Below are 21,077 nucleotides of genomic sequence, written 5' to 3'. Positions count from 1 at the left end.
CCCTGCACACCTGTTGAAAACCAGCTGACGTTTAAGAGCATCATGGCCTCTTGACAAATCGACCCCCTTTATCATTCAAAACTATCCTTCTTTACCCCTGCTAATAGTCTTTGCTCAAAATCTACCTCATCTGATGGTAATACAGCCACCCCAGCTTTCTTTTGAGTGGTATTAAATGGTATATAATTTCCATCATTTTACCTCATCTGGGTCTTTATTTTTAAGGTAGGATTTTTTGGTAAAACGCATAAGATGGGTCTTGTTTTTTATCCGGTCTGGCAGTTTTTGCCTTTTACCCAGAATGTTTCAACTATCACATTCTAAGTTTAAGGATAAATCCCCCGTCTTGTTGCTTTCTGTTTTCTTCTTTATTCCCTTTTACCTCTCTTTCTTCCTTTAAAATGGAATGTTGTTTTTTTTTTTACGATTTTAATTTATGAAACTGCTTTTAACTTACTAAACTCTTCTCCATGAAGAGTTCTTTAAGTTTCATAATGAACCTGTTCGATAATATATAAAGATGCAACTAATTCGTTTGCAGGATTAACTGATCCTCACCAGGGGAAATAGAAAGTTATGTGAATTTAAGCCAAAAATATTAGTGTCTAGGGAACAAAGCTCCAAGTGTGATGTTTAAGAACAGCCAGTACTACGTTTATTCCATTTGGATGGAACTGCGTGGTTTTCAGCATATCTTTTTCGAATAGTGTAACTCAAAATCTAAGTATTGAAATAAATCAGACTGAACCCAGACCTTAACATGACCGTGGCACGAATTATTAAAGAAAAAGCTTGACAACTGACAGCATACTTGTAATTCGTGCTTTCATTTTAAAATACGTGATTGTTTAATAAGAACAAAAAGTCTTCTTCGGTAATAAAATAACGTCTTATTAACAGTAATAAAATAAACTCTTAAAAAATACATACTTTCTATTTTTTTATCTTTTTAAATTTCTATTTTAGTATAAACAACATATCCACGCATTGTATGTGCCTGTAATTGCTAAAGGAGTATACGTTTATTAGGCATATGCATCTCTAAAATTCTTTTACTGATAAAGGACTTCACGATTAAACACTGTCGAGACTCCGTGGACCCGAGGACTTTGGCGTCACCAAGAATTAAGATAAATATATGTTTTTTAATTTTTTAATGTTTATTTATTTTTGAGAGAGAGAGAGAGAGAGACGCAGAGACAGAGTATAAGCAGGGAGGGGCAGAGAGAGAGGGAGACACAGAATCAAAAGCAGGCTCCAGGCTCTGAGCTGTCGGCACAGAGCCCGACACGGGGCTCGAACGCACAAACTATGAGATCATGGCCTGAGCTGAAGTCAGACGCTTAACCGACTGAGCCACCCAGGTGCCCCTAAGATAAATACTTTTAAAAGAAGACTTAGAAAAACAGTCTTAACTCCTGACTCATTTAGTCTCTGTCTCAGTGTGTTTGGGGTCCCGTAACAAAATAGCATAGACTTGGTGGTCTAGAGACAACAGACGTTGGAGTTTCTCCCAGTACTGGAGGCTGGGAATCTAAGAAGAAAGGGACCACCAGACACATACCAAATAATCTCACTATCCAGAGAGAATTGCAGAATTTAATAAGCCTTTTAAAATGGAGATACAATTTAAAAAACTCTGAGGTGTTTTGTATCTTCAAAGGCACATGTGTGGGTGTCTTCGTTGTATATGGAAATGTATGGCGATCATAGTTAATGGATAATAATAGTGTTTTCAGTCATAGTTCTGACTGATTCTTTTGTACCGGATTCTGACCTTTAGTGACATAACTACTTGAAACGCTCATTTAATTTACCCTTAACTTTGGGGGTTTGCCATCCAGATGTATCACAGGATCCGACATTCCGAGTGCATTTACCGGGTAACGATGGAGAAGCTGTCCTACCACAGCATCTGCACCGCGGAAGAGTGGCAAGGCCTCATGCACTTTAACCTCCCGGTGCGCCTCTGCAAGGAGATCGAATTGTGAGTGTTTTGTCCTGTCGCTTTCGGAACGGTTTTAACTTGATTCCGCCCGACACGAACTGGGTATACAGTTAGAGTCATGGACCCCACGTTACACGTGCTCTGTGGGTTCCCATTTTCCCTTCCACCGTGACTTCCCTTCTCGTGATGGAAGGTGGAAATAAAGGCCACGCCTCTTTTATCTTTAGGAAAAAACATCTGACCGCCATTTTGAAATGGGTTAACTGAGATGTTAGCTTTTTCTTGTTAGTCTTCTGCCTACTTTACAGCCAACGGTACCTGATGTTCAAAGTGGCGTCGAAGACCAGGGATGTAAAAGTTTCTATTTCCGTGCACTTTTAGATTTCAAAACTAAATTTTAGAATTTAGTAAGAATGAGTTCACCTTTCACATTTTCTTTCCTAATCCTGTGTTAATATATGTGAGTTCCTGGTGGTAGGACCTCTGATGATATGTATGTTCATTCTAAGTGCAAGCCAGCAATCTCCCTCTCTCTCTCTCTCTGCCCCTCCTCTGCTCTCACTCTCTCTCTCTCTCTCTCTCTCTCTCTGCCCCTCCTCTGCTCTCACTCTCTCTCTCTCTCTCTGCCCCTCCTCTGCTCTCACTCTCTCTCTCTCTCTCTCTCTCTCTGCCCCTCCTCTGCTCTCACTCTCTCTCTCTCTCTCTCAAAAATAAATAAACATTAAAAATTAAAACTTTAAGTGCAAGCCAGCGCTCAACTACATACCAGAGATCTTCAGAAGTAACCCAGAGCTGACACTTGCCCTATCATCGGAACTGTTCATTAAACAAGAAGGCCATCAGACTGAGGTGACTCGAATGCCGGAGCAGCTGGCGTAAGCAAACCAAAATCCAAACCCAAAGGGCCTCAAGGCTACGTGATGGAAACCCCGAGGACAGCCAGGCACGGACAGCCAACTGGGCCTGAAGCCACAGTCAGCAGCAACTGCCTTTCTTGGCTTTTGCAGCGTTTCCGCACCGGGGTCTCTGCTGGCTCCTGTCCCTACAGGCTTCCCACTGCCCTGTTGGAATAGATTTTTGCCCAAATAAGCTCTTACGATTTCTTATTTGCCTCAGCTTACCCTCTGATGGTTTGTGTACAATACACATTGTGCTAGAATAAGAAATCTGTATATTTGCTCTTTGGAGCCGGGTCCTGGCTCAGAGCTCCTAAACCCCTTGAGTTTCCCGAATGACCGGAGTGAGAGAAGTGTCTTTTCTTGTTCAGAATGTACCTTGTTCGACCACACTTGAGTTTCTGCTATTGAAGGACTCTAGGAGGGTGGGGGCCGGTTGTCCAAGGAGCCAACCTCGTGGTTAGGGGGTTGTAATTTTCAGCCCCACCCTCAGACCTCCTGGGAAGGGACAGGGGCTGGGGATTGAGTCTGTCACCAGCGACCAACGATTTAAGCAAATGTGCCCGTGGAATGGAACCTCCAGAAACCCTCAACAAGGGGTTCGGAGGGCTTTCCGGTTGGCACACACGTTAGGTGCCAGGAGGGTGGTGCCCCTGCCGAGGCCTGAGAGCCCATCCCTTCCCCCGTGCCGTGGCCCATGCATCTCTTCGTTTGCCTGCTCCTGACTTGCATCCCTAATAATAAACTGGTAGTAGTAAGTGAGGTGCTCCCCTGAGTTCTGTGAGCCGTTCTGCCTTGCAACACCCGAGGTGGGGGTTGTGGGAACCTCAGCTTTATAGCTGATGGTCAGAGGGGTGGACAGCCTCACGGTTGGCACTTACAGTCGGGGGCAGTGTTGCGGGACCGAGCTCGTGACCCTCGCAGGCTACGCTAGCTGCGGTGGGGTCGGAAGTACACCGCGTTAGAGGGCATCATCGGTTGATGTCTGCAGAGGGTTGGAGAATGGCTGGGTGTGCAAAACTCACACGTGTGGCGTCAGAAGTGTAACTGGAGGAAGATGGTTTCTTTTAAATAGTTTACCGCCTTGTCTGTGCGGGTTAAATCTTAGTAGTTAAATTAGCAAACGGAAAATAGGTAATAACTTTGGATGTTTGTATTTATGAAGTTTCTCTCTGGATTTAGATGGGAGATAGAATGATTTTCCACTCTAAAAAAAATCGTTTTCCCCCCTTGTCTGTAAGTTGTGTAAAACACATGTAGGATTCACAGTAAAGTTAATCTTGTACGCTCTCATTGCTCTGATAACGGCCGCAACATCATTTTTTAGAGATTGTTTCATAGAAGATTAAGCAATGGCTTAAATATTGGGCTAAGTTCCTAAGGGAATGTGTGGAATTTCCTCCTGGAAACATTTAATACAACAAAGATGTGACTAAGAACGCAGGAAGAGAGATGGCTAGACTCTCAGTGGTTTTTTAGTTTCTTAAAAGACACAAAATTAAATTACTTTATTTGTGTTTATGTTTACCCTAATTATATTTATTAATCAGCCTTGTGTTCTTTCGTTTCAGATTCCACTTTGACATTGGTCCTTTTGAAAACATGTGGCCTGGGATTTTTGTCTACATGGTCCATCGGTCCTGTGGGACATCCTGGTATGAATGACCCAGAAACTTCCTTCTTAATCTCTTGAGTGATATGACCTCTTCCTCCCCCTGCCTACATGCCTGGCCACTTCCTTGGTCAACAACTATTTGAAAATATGCCTTATATAAATAACTTTTTTTAATATTTAAATTAAAAAAGGCTGAGATTATTGGACAAGTTGGTTTTCGGATTTGGATTTCCCTTATGGCTACCCCTGAGCTCTTTGCCAGGGTGGCTGTCCCTTGGCTGACGACCGTGTCTCTACTAGGTGATGATAAAGATACAGGTGAAAATTACCTTAGGCCGTGTAATGGGAAGAGGTAGGGGTTATTTCTCCACATCATTACATACTGTTTCCAAGTGTGTCTTTGGAAAATGTGCATTAAATTTAGCGTCAGCTTTCAACCTACGTGCTGTATCTATCTGTTCGAACAGGTGTGAAGGACACAGGTCTCCTAATTCACTGCCAAGTGCTTTATTAGTGATTTCACTGTGGTTCCCTTTCCCTGTGGGTCTTTCCCCCTCTTGTGGCCTGTCCTGGAGACCTTTCGTGACTTTCCATGTAACTTTTTACAACTTAAACACATACTTAAAATGCAAGTAATTAAAAAAAAATGCAAGGAATAATTTTTTCTCTTTTTCACTCATTTAATCATAAAGTGGCTTATAGAGGCCCTTAGTTTCTCTGAAGCTAAATTGTCACTCCTTTGCCATTGAATTCTCTGCCTTCTCCTACTTTTATTGGTGACTTTTATAAGTTGCTCTTTTGAAAGAACGCACACAGGGTAATTAACAACACTTATTTCTTAGATATCAGTTGAGAGTTTGACCAGTTGGAACTCTTAAAAATGACCTACCTTATTCTTCAAGGACATTTGAAAATCTTCAGTGGAGGGGCACCTGGGTGGCTCAGTCGGTTGAGCGGCCTACTTTGGCTCAGGTCATGATCTCGTGCTCTGTGAGTTCGAGCCCCCCGTTGGGCTCTGTGCCGACAGCTCGGAGCCTGGAGCCTGCTTCGGATTCTGTGTCTCCCTCTCTCTCTCTGCCCCTCCCCCGCTCATGCTCTGTCTCTCTCTCTCTGTCAAAAATAAATAAACATTTTTTTTTTAATTTTTAAACAATCTTCAGTGGAGAAGAGTAAAGGTTATATATTTTTAGAAGTTTTATAGACTCTCATCTTCCTGGTATTTCAAAGAGCCTTGTTCTATATTGATGTGCTTTTATTTTAAGCTGCCTTAAATTCCTTGAGAGAGTTGGTAGGGCCTTAAATAAGTAGAAATACATGAAATATGAAAATAAAATATAATAACAATGTTGCATAATAAAAACGTATCATTGGGCGCCCGGGTGGCCCAGTCGGTTAAGCATCCAACTTTGGCTCGGGTCATGACCTCACGGTTTGTGAGTTCGAGCCCCTTGTCGGGCTCTCTGCCGTCAGCGCAGAGCCTGCTTTGGATCCTCGGCCCCCCCCTTTCTCTCCCCACCTCCCCCCCAACTCTGGCACGTGCGTTCTCTGTCTCTCAAAAATAAACAGACATTAAAAAAACGTTTAAAACGGGTCATATCGTTCTACGTACGGTGTCAGGGTTTTGGCGTGGCCGTTTGCCACTTAATAATTTGAGTGCACCACAATAGTTCGAGAGGGTGATCACTCATCTAGGAAATTCCTATGCTATATTTGAAGTTTGGGAATCTGAATATGCTTTTTTGGAAAATATTAGCTCACAATGCCCTTAAGCAGGGTGATGATATGTTGCTGTCTGTCCAGCACGGTGCGGGGACGTGAGGGTGAAGTGAGTTAGCGACACGCTCCTACACGCCCCTTCTGGTACTGGCCCCTTGGTGGGCCAGCGAGTGTATCAGATGAGAAGCTCTGGAAGAGTCCTCCTCTCTTAACCAGCCAGAGAAACAGAAGGGAAGTGATGAGAGAGGCTTTGGCGCTCCTGGACCCAGTCACTGTGCACATTTTCATAGTTGCAAGTGTATATGGGTACAGATGGATGTGTTTCTTTTTTTTAACGTTTATTATTTCATTTTGAGACGGAGAAGGTACGGGTGCACCTGAGCGGAGGAGGGGCAAAGAGAGGGGGAGAGAGAGAGAGAGAGAGAGAGAGAGAGAGAGAATCCCAAGCAGGCCCCGCGCTGTCGGCACAGAGCCTGACACGGGGCTCGATCCCACGAACGGTGAGCTCGAGACCTGAGCTGAACCCAAGAGTGGGACGCTTAACCGACTGAGCCTCCCAGGCGCCCCCAGACGCACGTGTTTAAACCAGAGCTCTAGCGAGAACGTATCGGCTCTTTACCGGTTTCTGTCGTAACAGTGTCTCCTCTTCTCCTCACAGCTTCGAGCTCGAAAAGTTGTGTCGTTTCATCATGTCCGTGAAGAAGAACTACCGGCGGGTTCCTTACCACAACTGGAAACACGCGGTCACCGTGGCGCACTGCATGTATGCCATACTCCAGAACAACCACGGGCTTTTCACCGACCTGGAGGTGGGCGTCCACGCGCTTTTTTTTTTTTTCCCCTCCATTTCAAATAACACGAGTGGATTCAGACACTGTATGTCTGGAGCACCTTTCGGACGTGGCTCCCTGACCTGTTCCCCCAGGACAGTTCGGTAATTTCGTAGGAGCACGCTTTTAAAGTGGCCATGCCCGTGTGTTTTTCGTATTATTTTCTATCACAAAGGTAGATACAGAAATTACAGCTTCACCAAAACATTCCCCACCCCCCCCCCCCCCCGAAGAAACACTAGTTTTGTAGTTTTTTTTTTCCCTGTTAAAGCTTCAGTCTTCTGGAAGTCTTTATTACACAAACCAAGTAGATTTTTCTCACTGCCCTTGTGCCCTGGGTAGTGTAGGCAAATCCTACTGATTTCAGAAGCCAGAACATGAAGAACAGTGAGGACGTAAATGATCTCCTGCCTCGTGAGGAGCCGGGCTCTGTGATGCTTCACGGACCCACCTGACTTTACATACCCAGAGCCGGGGACAGACTAAGAGATTTGGGGCTGCCTGGTCCTTTCCTACACCGATGGCTGGCCCCTGCGTCGTCCGCCCCACCCGCCCCTCCGTGATGGGAGCACCTCGGGCCCAGCCGGGCTGACCGCCAAGCATGTCCTTTCCCCACGTGGTCCTGGAGGTGCCCGCACAAAAGCCCGACTCGAATCCCCCTCCCCTCCTCCCTAGCCCTCCTCCTCCCCTGCTTCAGAGAACACGTTGGCCATGCCGACAGGACGCTGTCAGCTCGGTGACGAAGACACAGCGCTTCTCTCACGGGCACGTTCACACTAGAGCCCGGCACTCCTGAGGGCCATCCTGTGCGCGTCCCGTCCCGTCACCCCAGAGTCACAGTCTGGGCAGGAGACTCGGAAAGTGCATTTTAGAAAAAGTGTTACTTTAGAGAAAGCGTTGACGTTTTTGCTTTTTTATTGCTAATCTCTTGGTAGATCTTGGTTAGCCTAACAACTTATTTATTACCAAGAAAATGAAATTTATTCTTTTTTCGTATAGATTTTCGCTGATTTTCCACTCCATGAAACGCCATATTTTTGAGACATGCAGCATTTTTTCCATTCAGTTCCTTCTAAGAAAGCAATTTCAGGAATGCCTGGGTGGCTCAGTGGGTTAAGCATCCAACTCTTGATTTCCGCTCAGGAAACGATCTCATGGTTGTGGGATCGAGCCCCTCGTTAGGCTCTGCGCTGACAGCATGGCGCCTGCTTGGGATTCTCTCTCCTCTCTCTCCGCACCTCTTCCCGCTCATGCGTTCTCTGTCTCTCTAAATAAACAAACAAACAAACGTTAAAAAAAAAGAGAAAGCAATTTCATTGTCTTCTTCGCCAGAGGATAGTCTGTGATTTTGACAACTGTAGAAACCATCTTTCAGGTTGCGTTGAAATGTACATAGAAAAAGTGGCAAAGTTTATGATAAGTGCGAAAATGTAGTGGCCACAAATTAACTCTCGTTTAAGCTCCTAGTTTGTTTTTAGAATTACATCATTATGTTTTCACAAAACCTCAGGTCCTTTTGCCTGAAAATAATCCCAAAATAATATGTGTAAACATTTTAAATATGTTTTTTAAAAAAGGGTATTTAATCTCTAAAAGAGCTGTTAGAAATGATCATTTGATCTTGTTAAAGTAGCATATTAACAAAGGTAACTCCTCACCTCGTGAATTATTTTCACATGCTTAATTGTGGCATACGTTCAATAAAACTATTGAATATTATGTCAACAAAAATAAAATACATAAAAAAAATTGAGAAGAGGTACATCGTAGTTTTTCTCCATTTGTCTGTCGTGCAAGATTTTAAAACCTTGAAATCTCTTGCCAGATTCATCCTGGCTAACACAGCAGCACAAAATATGCGAAAGACCCCAAACCCAAGTGCTACTCAGAACATAAGTAATTCAGTTATCCTATGTCCAGTGAGCCTGTGGCAGCCGAGGGGCGTCTGGGAGGCCCCCCCTGCTCGTTAGGTTGTAGGAGAAACCGTTGTGCCCAGGGAGGCTACGAAAGGGGCAGGGCGGACACGGACAGCTAACCTCGTGGGGTTTCTGCAGACCCCCTCCTCCCTGCCAGCATCTGCCTTCTGTGGGCTGTGACCACCCACTCACCGGAACACCCGCCAGGCTCCTGTCCAGAGCTGGCCTTGCCACTTGACCTCGTCCCTGCCCTGGTGGTTCTTCCCTCCCTCTCCTCCATCCGTGCGTTCTCTGCTGGACTGTCTGGTCCGCGTGTGGGAGCACCGCGTTGTCACCTCCATCGTAACGCACCCTCGGCCTGCCTTTCCGCTCGGCTCCCCCCTGAGTTCTTAGCTCCCCGTTTCCCCAAACCCACAGAACAGCTGCCGCAGCGGCTGGCTCCAGTGCTCTCCCCGATCTTCTCCGGCCCACCCCCTGAACACGCTCCGGCCCAGGTCACCAGCGCCCTGCACCGTGCCAATGGAGGGTCAGCGCCCAGCGTTTCGCCCCTTTTGGTCGCTGACTCCCCTTGGCCGCAGGACGCCCACTGCTCTGCCAGAAACCCTATCTTCCTTCCCTGGTTCCCACAGAAGATGGTCCGCCTCCCTTCTCTGCCAGGATTCTCTGTCCCCTCCCTGCAGCCCTGCTACCCTCCTGACCCTCTGACTGTCGGGACAGGCCCACCTGCTCCCCGCACCCACCCCTGCGCTCTTCTCCCAGGACCCCCTGCTTCTCCCTCGCTCCCGCAAAGGTCTGCTCGCGTGGACTTTCTGTGGCCTGCCTTGCTGTATTAACCCTTCACCCCCTTGCACCCGCTCTGTGGTCTCTCTTTCACCGTACAGCTGGCCATTTTTTCACCTGCCATAGGATTTACTTCTTTTCTTCCTTGTTTGTTTGTAATAACAATAATATTGTTGGAGTTTAACCCGGAACGGGTTTTGAATGAAATGCTGAAACGGTCCCCTCCGACAGAGTTCCTTGCCCTGTGATTCTTGGGAACGTTTGCTTTAATTTGATAATAACCACCATGGACTTTTCCCCGGAGTTGGGCAGGAACACTCAAAAATGATTCAGTTGTCTATTTCGAAAGCAGAAAAACAACGAAAGAGGTTAAGAAAGAAGACAGATCATGTGGAACTTCAGAGATTCCTAAGGATGTTGGCTGTTTCAATGGCAGGACTCTGTCCCCACGATAGGAATGATAAGCTGTAAATCTCCTCCTATCCGCTGCTTTGTCCTGAACATCTGTGCACTGGATTTTTTTTTTTTTTTTTTTTTAAGCGCAAAGGACTGCTAATTGCGTGTCTGTGTCACGACCTGGACCACAGGGGCTTCAGTAACAGCTACCTGCAGAAATTTGATCACCCCCTGGCCGCCCTCTACTCTACGTCCACCATGGAACAGCACCACTTCTCCCAGACGGTGTCCATCCTGCAGGTGAGACCTCACACCGCCTGCCCGCCCGCGGCCTCCGCGGTCCCCTCCCGGGAGGTTCTAGTGGTTCCGAGTAAACGCGGGGTTTCGGTTGGGCCTCCTTCAACAGCTGCAGCTGTACGTCCCCGCAGAACCTCGTGTGTCTATCCTCAGTAGGTAACTGTGGGGCGCTCTGACCATGAACCCTCGGTGAAGGCTTTGAATACGTATCTGTTTTGCGGCCACGTTCGAGTTTGAAGTAGGTGATCCTCTGAGGCAAAGTGTGTTTCGCGTGTTGTATTTCTTTATACGGATCGTCACATTCTCAAACCCCGACATGCTGGACGTACACCTGGAGGGTTGGGCAGGTCCAGGTTTAAGTGCATGGAAGTCCTTCTAGTTCTTTTGTGTTCATTCTTCTCAACTTGCCGCGCTTAAGGTGTTCTTGCTACTTGACCTAGACTCGGACAGGCGTCACCGAATCCATACCCTGACATGACCTAAAACCTCCCGTGGGGGTTGTGACAGGGAAAGACGTATCAGGGTCATAAACAGATGGCCCTGTCTCTGTTCAGGAAAGGCTTCCTTCCTTTTCTGGAAATTACCGTACTCTCTGCTGATTTGACATTTTATGCTTAGGATACTTCTCTGAGTAGTTCTCCTCAGACCCATCTAACTGCCCCCTTGAATTCCATTTTTTTTTATTTTTTTTTTATTTTTTTTTTCAACGTTTTTTTTTTTAATTTTTATTTTTGGGACAGAGAGAGACAGAGCATGAACGGGGGAGGGGCAGAGAGAGAGGGAGACACAGAATCGGAAACAGGCTCCAGGCTCCGAGCCATCAGCCCAGAGCCTGACGCGGGGCTCGAACTCACAGACCGCGAGATCGTGACCTGGCTGAAGTCGGACGCTTAACCGACTGCGCCACCCAGGCGCCCCTTGAATTCCATTTTGATAGCAAACATATTCATTGAGCTCCTCCCAGCTGCCAACACCCATTTTAGGCCCAGGGGTTGTAGTAACAACAAAGACAAGTTGGCCCCCCCACCCCCCACTGGAGCTCGCGGTGTGGACTGAGGGAGGTCCGCGTCCAGAGCTCTGCCCTCACACTGCCATTCTCCCTGCTCCCCCTGCCTTCTCTCTGGGGTCCCCGTGGTCACCGATAGGCTGTGGCTGTCACACCAGCGTCTCAGACCAGGGCGCAGGGAGACTTCTATCTCCAGACACCTCAACTCAGCGTCCGATGTGACCAAAATGGGGGCGGCCTCCACCACCCAGCCACCACAGGGGGATGACCTTGGAGTCATTATTCCCCTCGCCCCCAACGTCCCGTCACCAAGGCCGGCCAGTTTTATGTTTTGTCAAGACCGCTCCAGACTTGACCGATTTAAGGTGATATCCGAGAGGAACAGTAAAAATTCCAGGTTCCAGTCACTAAACTATGAGACAGTAATGTATTGTTAGATTGCATGGACGTCTGTGATGCCTCTGTTTATCTGTATAAAAGATTATGGAAGGTTTTGCCTGCCGCTGTCCTGATCTCCACAGATCTTTATCACCATGGCTACCCAATGACTGTGGATCTGGAACTATCCTTCCCCTGTCAACATGGCCCGACAGAAGATAAATAATTTGGTATATAATGGTACAGAGGCCAGCTTAAATCTGTCCTTTTCTGTGGATGCTTTCTGAATGGATAGACGTGATCTTTGGCTACCAAACTGAGCTGTGGGCGTAGGTGTGTATTTGCCGAGTGTCCTTACTACCCCCTCTGCTCTGACTGCAGAAGTCATACTGGGGATTTGGTCCTTTTCGTCACCACCATCGTCAGAGTAATCATTCAATCACTCATCAGGCATTCAGTATAAATACTCTGATAGTTATTACTTAATACTTAGTATACATAAACAAATAAATCAGAAACTTCAGAATTGTGCGCATATTAGCACGTTGATTTTTATTACCATTTATTTCCATTTTACAGATGAGAGTAATATACATCGAAGAGGTTAAGTAACTTGTCCGTTATCATACAGCTAGTAAGTGACGGACCAGGATTACAAACTAGAATTGTTTGACCCCAAACCCTGAGTTCTTAATTACAGTCCTAGCACGTGGTTTGATACGGTAGGTGATCAGATACCAGGATGCACATCAAGCTGTGGCGGTCGTGAATGCTCAACGCCGCGGGCTGTGTTCATCTCACGTCCCCCGAAGGATTCGGCCTGTGGCTTCCTGTGGCGAGACTCGCACCCACCCGGGCCGCATGGCTGGGGGGTGAGCTCGCTTGGTGGGCATGGGGTATTGAAACCTGAGCTCCCAGGCCTTCCCTGAGGAATCTCTTTGATAGAGCTAAGCAGCACAGGGCTTTGGGGGGAACGATTTATGATTAATAATAATCTGTGAAAGCCTACTGAGGACAGATGGGTGAGTATGCCCACCTGCTCCCGTCCTACCCTACCTGCTGCCCGTGTTGTAGCCAGTGATTATCCTAAAACAGGCCTCCTCCTGTCGTGACCCTGCTAACTACCTTCCCATGATTATTTCAGTTCTGACATGAGGCCTCTGTTGGAACTCTGTCCCCCTGTCACCGTTTCTCTGTGGAGACGATGCGCTTGAGCAGCACGGAAATTGTGTGGCTCCCACCGAACACGTGTGGTCGCACGCTGCTCCCTGCACACGTGCGACTCCCAGTCCCTCAGAATCCGTGTCCCTGCCCTTGCTCTCCTGGAGCCCTTGGCTGCACCTGTCTCCCGACGTGCTTCTCTGCCTCTCTCCCACTACACTGTGAACTCCTCCAAGGGCGCACTTCCCTCGTTTAGGGCCACGGCTAGAGCAGGTACTAAGTACGCTGCAAGTACCCTCACACCCGGGGAGACACTGCGGGCTGAGTACCTGCCAGATGAGTGCCCACGTACGTTCATTTCGTGGTGGGAACGACACGGCCGGTAAGGAGCAGCGCCCAGGCATCGCACCCGAGTCATTTCTGCGTGTAAAATGCTGGTGATCTTACGCCTGGTTGATGCAAAATGGGGCGAACTGGCTTGAATTAGCAGAAAATAAACTTCTGACACTGTAACCTGGGAGATTATGGGAAACTTACCAGTTGATACGTAAAAGCAGTAATGGGGTTTCATCATGCTCACTGATGGGAAATTAGAGCTCTTAAAAGATTTCAAGCTGTTTCTCTGCTGTGTATGGTTACTGTGTGTCCTTATTTTCTGTGCTTTGGAAGAAAAGAACGTGCTGAAGAGTATAGACTGGATCCTCTTGAAGGGAAGGGGCCACTTACTGTTTGTGTGTTCATTTATTGCCTTTGCTCTTGCAAAATATTGAAGGAGGAACTAAAAGGATCCTAGTTACTACTTTTCATTGTAAAGATCCTCTCCTGAGCTTTTCCACCGAATTCCCTTTAATATCAAAAAGTAGTCAAAGACATAATAAACTGAAGTCGCCAACAAATATACAGATCCTTTAAAATGGGTCTCCCTCTGCCACAGATCATGGATATTTACACTTTTGAGAATCTGATGAAATACTGTGCTTACGAAGGACATGTTCAGCATATGATATGATATATATAATATCATATGTAATATACAATATATCATGTGCTGGATGTGATATATATTTATTTATTTATTTATTTTATATATATATATATATATATATATATATGTATATATATATATATATATATATGCAGTGAGTTCACAACTTTGTGGTCCCTGAGAGGATTTCTGGAACCCAGGCTAAGAGGTCCCCGTTTTATCAACTGTGTGGTAGAATATGTTTAGACGTCATCACGTAATGGTCCGCTGCTGATAGAATGAAGCATTACATGCGTGTCGCGTGTGATTCCCCCTCAGACAGCCTGACAGTGGTGCACGTGTTCCAAGGACCCACACCAGCCTGATACGTGGTAATGGCTGGGCAGCGCGGGTGACAAAGTATTGAAGCAGCCCAGCCGCCTCGCTGGAATTAGGGGCAGATGAGAGCAAAGCAGGCTTCCTAGCAGCAGGCAGAGCGGGGTCTTTAGCCTCCTGCCCTGAGATTTCGGCGAGTGGACGTGGGACGGGGCTTAACGGCTAGCGGAGTTCGTCCGCCTTCCCAGAGCCCGAGTCCCCTCCCCGTGGTGGCCGACGGGGCTGGCGGCTCTTCCTTGTGCCGAGGCCCTGCCTGCCGTCACGTGCACCCTTTGGCTCCGTTGAGCGTCCGCGAAGGCGCCCGCCGGTGAGATCGTGCGGCTCAAATCGCCGACGCGGCCGGTTGATGTGAAACTCTGCCGTTGCTCTGTGGTCACAGAAGAGGCTTGTGCTGTTTCAGCAGATACTTCAGCTCAGCCAGACGTCAAAGAGTCGCGCAGTTTTATGACTTGAGAGTGAAATCACACGTATGAAAACGCCTTCTCAATTTAAAACGTTCCGCAGACGTCAGGCCTTCCTATCGTTATTGTCTAGAAGATACCCAAGTCTGGGGCGCCTGGGTGCCTCAGTCGGCAGAGCATCCGACTCTTGACTTCGGCTCAGGTCATGATCCCAGGGTCGTGGGATCGAGACCCCAAGTCAGCACAGAGCCTGCTTGAGATGCGCTCTCTCTCTTTCTCTCTCTCTTTCTGTCTCCCTCTCTATCAAAATAAATCAATAAACTTGAAAAGAACAAGAAAACGAGTGGTGCATGTACAGCCTTGTTTCAGCATAGTGGGAAGGTGACAATGTTTCAGTGAGATGTCTGACTTTGTAAAAAAGTACACTTTCATAATTTCAAGTTTTTAATGTATTGTATCAGCCAATAAAGATAGCTTAAAACAAGTGAAAGCAATTAACCATCGATTACAGTAAGATTGTGTTGGCTCATCATGAATAATTGAGCAGTAATTGATGAGCCCACAGTTGAATGCGTCTTTATTATTTCAGTCTTTCTTGTTTGAACAAATTGGCCCATTTTTATCTCAATTACCCATAAAGGCTTATAATCCTCAGAGGAAGAAGTTATTATAAAAAGTTTTTTTTATTTATTTATTTATTTTTTTTTCAACGTTTTTAATTTATTTTTGGGACACAGAGAGACAGAGCATGAACGGGGGAGGGGCAGAGAGAGAGGGAGACACAGAATCGGAAACAGGCTCCAGGCTCCAAGCCATCAGCCCAGAGCCTGACGTGGGGCTCGAACTCACGGACCGCGAGATCGTGACCTGGCTGAAGTCGGACGCTTAACCGACTGCGCCACCCAGGCGCCCCGAAAGTTTTTAAGAGATTTCATAAGCAAAAGGATGCTTCTGAGGAAATAGAGTCCCAATGACCCACGTTTGGGTCTTGTCTACACTGACGGTCTGCCGTCCCACCTCCCATGAGAACAGAAGAGAGGTTGGGCCCCAGCGTCTGCACCTCAGTGACGTGTGCTTTATGTGAAAGTGTTGTTGCCTGTAGAGAGAAACTTTAATATGCCTCACTTAACTATTTTGAGGTTGTGGGACATTTTGTTTTAGGCTATGGAAAATGTTTACTGTTCATTAGACTTGAAGTGGACGAAGATACACGTGACTTTTTAAGCCCATTAATTTCCAGTATAATATAAAAAATGACCAAAGGCTTGCATTCGTTTAAGAAGAAATGTCTCTTACTTAAATGCATTTTCTAGTCCTTGAATTACTTACTAGAAATATCCAACACCAAGGTATGTATTCGAATCCCTGGGATTTTGTGGTAGCGAATGATGTTACGGTCGTTAAAGGATGCATTTACGCGGTAGCTTGGGTTTTGTAGCCTAAAGAGAAACCGCAACGTTGATTTCCTTGATCATTACAAACTGTTCTTTTGTTTCCCCCAAACGTGTCATTTGTGTGCCAGATGCCATTGGCCAAACTGTGTTGTTTCAAGTGACGGGACGGGGACGTGTCGTGAGATGAGAGCTTGTGCATCCTATTGGTGGTGTTTCTTTGTGTTTTTTCCATAGCTGGAAGGGCACAATATCTTCTCCACCCTCAGCTCCAGTGAATACGAACAGGTGCTTGAGATCATCCGTAAAGCCATCATTGCCACAGACCTTGCTTTGTACTTTGGAAACAGGAAGCAGCTGGAGGAGATGTACCAGACCGGATCGCTAAACCTTAATAATCAATCACATAGGTAAAAATAATTTTTCAAAGTTTAGAAGCCTAGGAAATATTACCTGGAATGAGGGTATCCTAAAAAACAGAAATGCAGTTTAGTATACGTTTGTATTTGAAAGCAGAAATGTAAAAGAAATTGTGTATTTTCTTTTTGGGTCACGTGCACTTTATGCTGACTTTGCATATTTCCTTGTCTGACGCAATTGCTGAGTCCACGGTGGGGATAATTAAAATATGAATTGCGATTTCAACTGCTCACCCAGGAACGGGTGCTTGCCAAGAGGCCTCTCCTTGAATTTATTTCGGTCCAGGGTTTTTAGTCTTGGGCTTCACAGATTCAAACTCAGATGAAAATGGATTCATTTTTCAGAAACCAGATCATCTTGGCCAAGCCAATGTAATTGACGTATAAAACCGGGATTCCGTTTTACTGATCTACAAACGTGTATTCTAGTTACCGGCATCAGAATATGGGCATTCGGTGTGGTCAGATCATTTGGGAAGCCGAGTGGCAATCCAGAAGCGCATTTCGGACATGGAGTCACAAGAGGGGTTAGATTACTGAAAATGCTCTAATGCAGCAAGCGAAATTAGTCGGAAATTATTTTTTCTGAGAAGGTGTCTCTTGCCCGGTGGATTCAGAAATACCTGACGTGTGTTCACTGTGAAGCTGGCCACCGTCTGTACGTTAGACCTCGGTCCGCTGGCTAACCTTCCTGCTTGTCACTTGGGAGGTGTGACCGCCAGCTTTTCTTGCTAAGACTTTCCCTTTGCCGTTTCCGTGTGTGACCAAGGCCATCTTAAGTGATGCCGTGTTTATCTTAGATTTGTGGACGTCCACTTAGCGATCTGTTCTAGTCCTGCTGAACTTGGGTCTGTATTCTCTTTGTCTGGGTGCTTTCGTTCTTCCTCCACGATGCATTAAGGACTGATCGGAACATTTCTTTCTGGAGGAGTCTGAAGGGTTTTAGAAGCCATCCACTCAGGTACCACAAACACAAAACACGAAGTCTACTAATGACTATGGATGAAAGTTGCCCTCTTCAAGAATATTATATACACAGGATATAATGCTGTCCATTCCTTTGGGTAAGCCACACTTGTGGGTGGTTCAGTCCGCCTTCGAACAGGCAGATCCGGATTTTGTGGAGCCTGAAACTTACACAATCTGGGGAACCTTGTTTCAAGAAAACAGAGACATCTTATTTTCCCCTCAGGCAGTCTGAACACACTGTCAGGGCCCTCCCGGCATCATGGAAGGGATCAGTGTGTCATGAAGGGCCACAAAGGTTCTTCCCAGCACAAACATCTTCCGCCTGCAGCCCAAGGGACCCCGCGATCTATAATGATCGTGTCTCTGAACCTGCAACGGGCTTTGTGTGCAGCTCTTGTAGGAACAGGTGTTTGTTCACAGTTCTTTCTTACAGCGGTGAAAAGATGGGGAAAAATACTACCCTGCAGGAAAGTAGCCTTCGGCTTACCCAAACCCATGTGCGTACGTCTTTTTTTTAGGTTATAAGTAAGAACCGTGTAATTAATACCAAGTTTCTTGTATATATTTTTAGCAAAATGGTTACAATAACAAGTATTATAAAATAGTAAATTAAAAAATCTAATTGCAAATATTATATTTGGTGCTTAATGCATATGTGTGTGTCTTAGTGGTGTATACTGTCTAGTTGTAGAAGATTAAATAATTTGGGGGCAGTTAATAATTTTAAAGGTAATGCATGTTTGCCTTAACAGTTCAACAAGGGCAGAAGCATATATAAGAAGAATGTTCTTTGTATTTCTCTTCAAATTTTTATTTAAATTCTAGTTAGTTAACATAGTGTGATCGAGAGAGAGCATGAGTGGGGGAGGAGCAGAGAGAGGGAGACACAGAATCCGAAGCAGGCTCCGGGCTCCGAGCTGTTGGCACAGAGCCCGACGCGGGGCTCGAACTCACAAACCGCGAGATCATGACCTGAGCCGAAGTCAGATGCCCAACCGACTGAGCCACCCAGGGGACCCTGCCCATCACCCATTTAGCCCATTCTTCCACCAACCCTCAGTTTGTTCTCTATAGTTAAGAGTCTCTTATGGTTTGCTAGAAGAAGAATATTCTGTTCTGCACTCCATGCCAACAGTCTATTGGGCATATCATCCCAGGCACCTGTGTGTGTGTGTGTGTGTGTGTGTGTGTGTATGTATATACATATGTATATATGTATATATATGTATACACATATGTATATATACATATACACATACACACAAATATATGTAACATCTTGTAGTATAGAGTACTACATAAAGGCTTGTTAAACCTTTCCCTATATTGATGGTTAGACATTTCTAGATTTGCAGTACAAATAAAGCTGCAATAAACTTGCTTAGTTAGTGTTACCTAGTGGTCCTTTATTTATTTATTTATTTATTTTCAAAAAAAAATTTTTAACGTTTATTAATTTTTGAGACAGAGAGAGACAGAGCATGAACGGGGGAGGGTCAGAGAGAGGGAGACACAGAATCCAAAACAGGCTCCAGGCTCTGAGCTGTCAGCACAGAGCCCGACGCGGGGCTCGAACCCACGGACTGCAAGATCATGACCTGAGCCAAAGTCGGCCGCCTAACCGACTGAGCCACCCAGGCGCCCCGACCTAGTGGTCCTTTAAAAATATGTGTTGTGCAGTGCATGGTGCTAGAAATTTATGAACATAATACATTTTCTAAAAGGATTACAGAAATTCACACTCGTCCTAACATATGGGTGAAAACTGTTGCTCATTAAATAATGCCATTTTCTGATAGCACACTGCATTAAAGATCATTTCATTTTTTGTTGACTATTTATTGTTCCTACTTCTATGTATGTGTGTGCTCAGAACTTTTGTATTTTTTGTTGAATTGCTTACTTTTTTATAAATCAGTTTGCATTGTATATATTATTAAGGATACTAAAAGTTTCTCTATGTCACGAACATTTTCTTTAGGTGATTTTCAAAAATTCTATTTGGAAATTCTTCTGACCATAAAGAAATTTAATTTCATGAGGCCAAATCTTTCATTTGTTTTTATCAAATCTGGTTTTCTGTCTTGCTTAAAATGGCCTCCCCTGTCCTCACAGTAATATAAATAGTACTTAAAATTCTATTCATATATTTTTATAATTTTGACTTTCATAGTTAGATCTTAGTTCTTCTGAAGTTATGTCTTTTATTTATTCCTGGTGGGTTGAATCAATACCGTTTAATTAATTCATTCTTCCACTGGTTGAAGTTCTCATATAAACTTGAATAATTGTTTGGATTCATTAAATCATTTAAATGCTAATTATCTAATCCTCAACTGTGATCATACTGTTTTGATTACTGTAACTATGTTGAAATTTATCATACATACCCGGTAAGATAATCTTCATTTTCCATTTACCTTCCAAAAACTTTATGGAAATTGTTAGTTAATAAATGCATTTTTAACATTTTTATTAAAAAATTTGCAGACTTGCAAAGAAGTAGAAATTATATTCAAAGTCTGCAATTTATACCCACTTCCTGCATTCAAAACTTGTTGACATTTTACCATATATTTTTACCTTTCTTTTGCAATGTGCCACTTGAATGTAAATTATAGACATCATGACTTTTATCCCCCTCATTGTGAATACTTAGAAAGAAAAACATATCCTGCTGTCAGTTAAAAATATCCACGTTGGCATTTTGATTGTGGCTGTGTTTATAAATGTAAGTATATTGTCTTCAAAGACATTGGCATGAGTCTTTAATACTGACCACGTTTTATAGTTTGTCTACACAGGTCCTGTCGGTTTCTTGGTAAAATTTATACAGTCGTTCTACAGATTTTTATCAGCTATGAATGTTTCTTCCCCCATTTTTAACTGGAAATACAACTTCCAGTCTACATAAAGTTATGAATGTCTGTATATTTCTCAATTTCACGTCATGTGTTTAGAAACTTTATTAGGTGCTGACACATTTATGTTTGTTGTGTGTTCTTGGTGATTTGCCCTCTTATCAGGGTGAAATCAGTTCTCTTTTTGTCTGTAACACTTCTTGCTTTGATGTCTTCTGTGTTACGAGCCACCCCAGCTTCTGTATGCTAACTGTTTTATTCTTTTCCGCCCCTCTACTGTCATCCTCCCTGTCTCATTATTTACAGTGTGTCTTGTTCCCAGCAGTAGTTGAGGCCCGAAATTACTAACTTCACAATGGACCGTTCAGTCTGTCTGCATTTAAAGTTACTGTGTGTGTGGTTGTCTCATTACCTTGCTTGTTTTCTCTTTAACACTTTGTTCTTTGTCCCTCCTCTCCTGCCTTGAGTTAGCTGCCTTGAGTTTAACGTTTATTTACTATTGAGGGACAAAGAGAGACAGAGCATGAGCATGGGAGGGGCAGGGAGAGGGGGAGACACAGAATCCGAAGCAGGCTGCAGTCTGAGCCGTCAGCACAGAGCCCGACGTGGGGCTCGAACCCATGAACCTCAAGATCATGACCTGAGCCGAAGTCGGACGCTTAACTGACTGAGCCACCCAGGTGCCCCTTCTAACTGGCTTTTATCGTTACACCTCTTTATGTTTTAAGTGGTTGCTC

At 45.1% G+C, this 21,077-nt stretch overlaps 1 protein-coding gene across 6 annotated transcripts in view; it reads left to right on the top strand.

Annotated features, from left to right (window-relative positions):
• Positions 1 to 21,077, top strand: part of PDE10A (phosphodiesterase 10A) — a 605,914-nt gene that overhangs the window by 559,714 nt on the left and 25,123 nt on the right. For all 6 annotated transcript variants that reach the window (XM_078447559.2, XM_078447557.2, XM_078447556.2 and 3 more), the window contains 5 exons: positions 1,845 to 1,987; positions 4,416 to 4,499; positions 6,834 to 6,984; positions 10,242 to 10,397; positions 16,329 to 16,501. In XM_078447559.2, coding sequence (XP_078303685.1) covers positions 1,845 to 1,987; positions 4,416 to 4,499; positions 6,834 to 6,984; positions 10,242 to 10,397; positions 16,329 to 16,501 — 707 coding nt within the window. The remainder of the gene's footprint in view (positions 1 to 1,844; positions 1,988 to 4,415; positions 4,500 to 6,833; positions 6,985 to 10,241; positions 10,398 to 16,328; positions 16,502 to 21,077) is intronic.

The sequence above is a fragment of the Panthera onca genome, chromosome B2, assembly GCF_046562875.1.
Source record: "Panthera onca isolate mPanOnc1 chromosome B2, mPanOnc1 haplotype 2, whole genome shotgun sequence".
NCBI lineage: Eukaryota > Metazoa > Chordata > Mammalia > Carnivora > Felidae > Panthera > Panthera onca.
The sequence above is the reverse complement of the archived record's forward strand: the minus strand, read 5'-3'. Positions and strand labels throughout refer to the sequence as shown.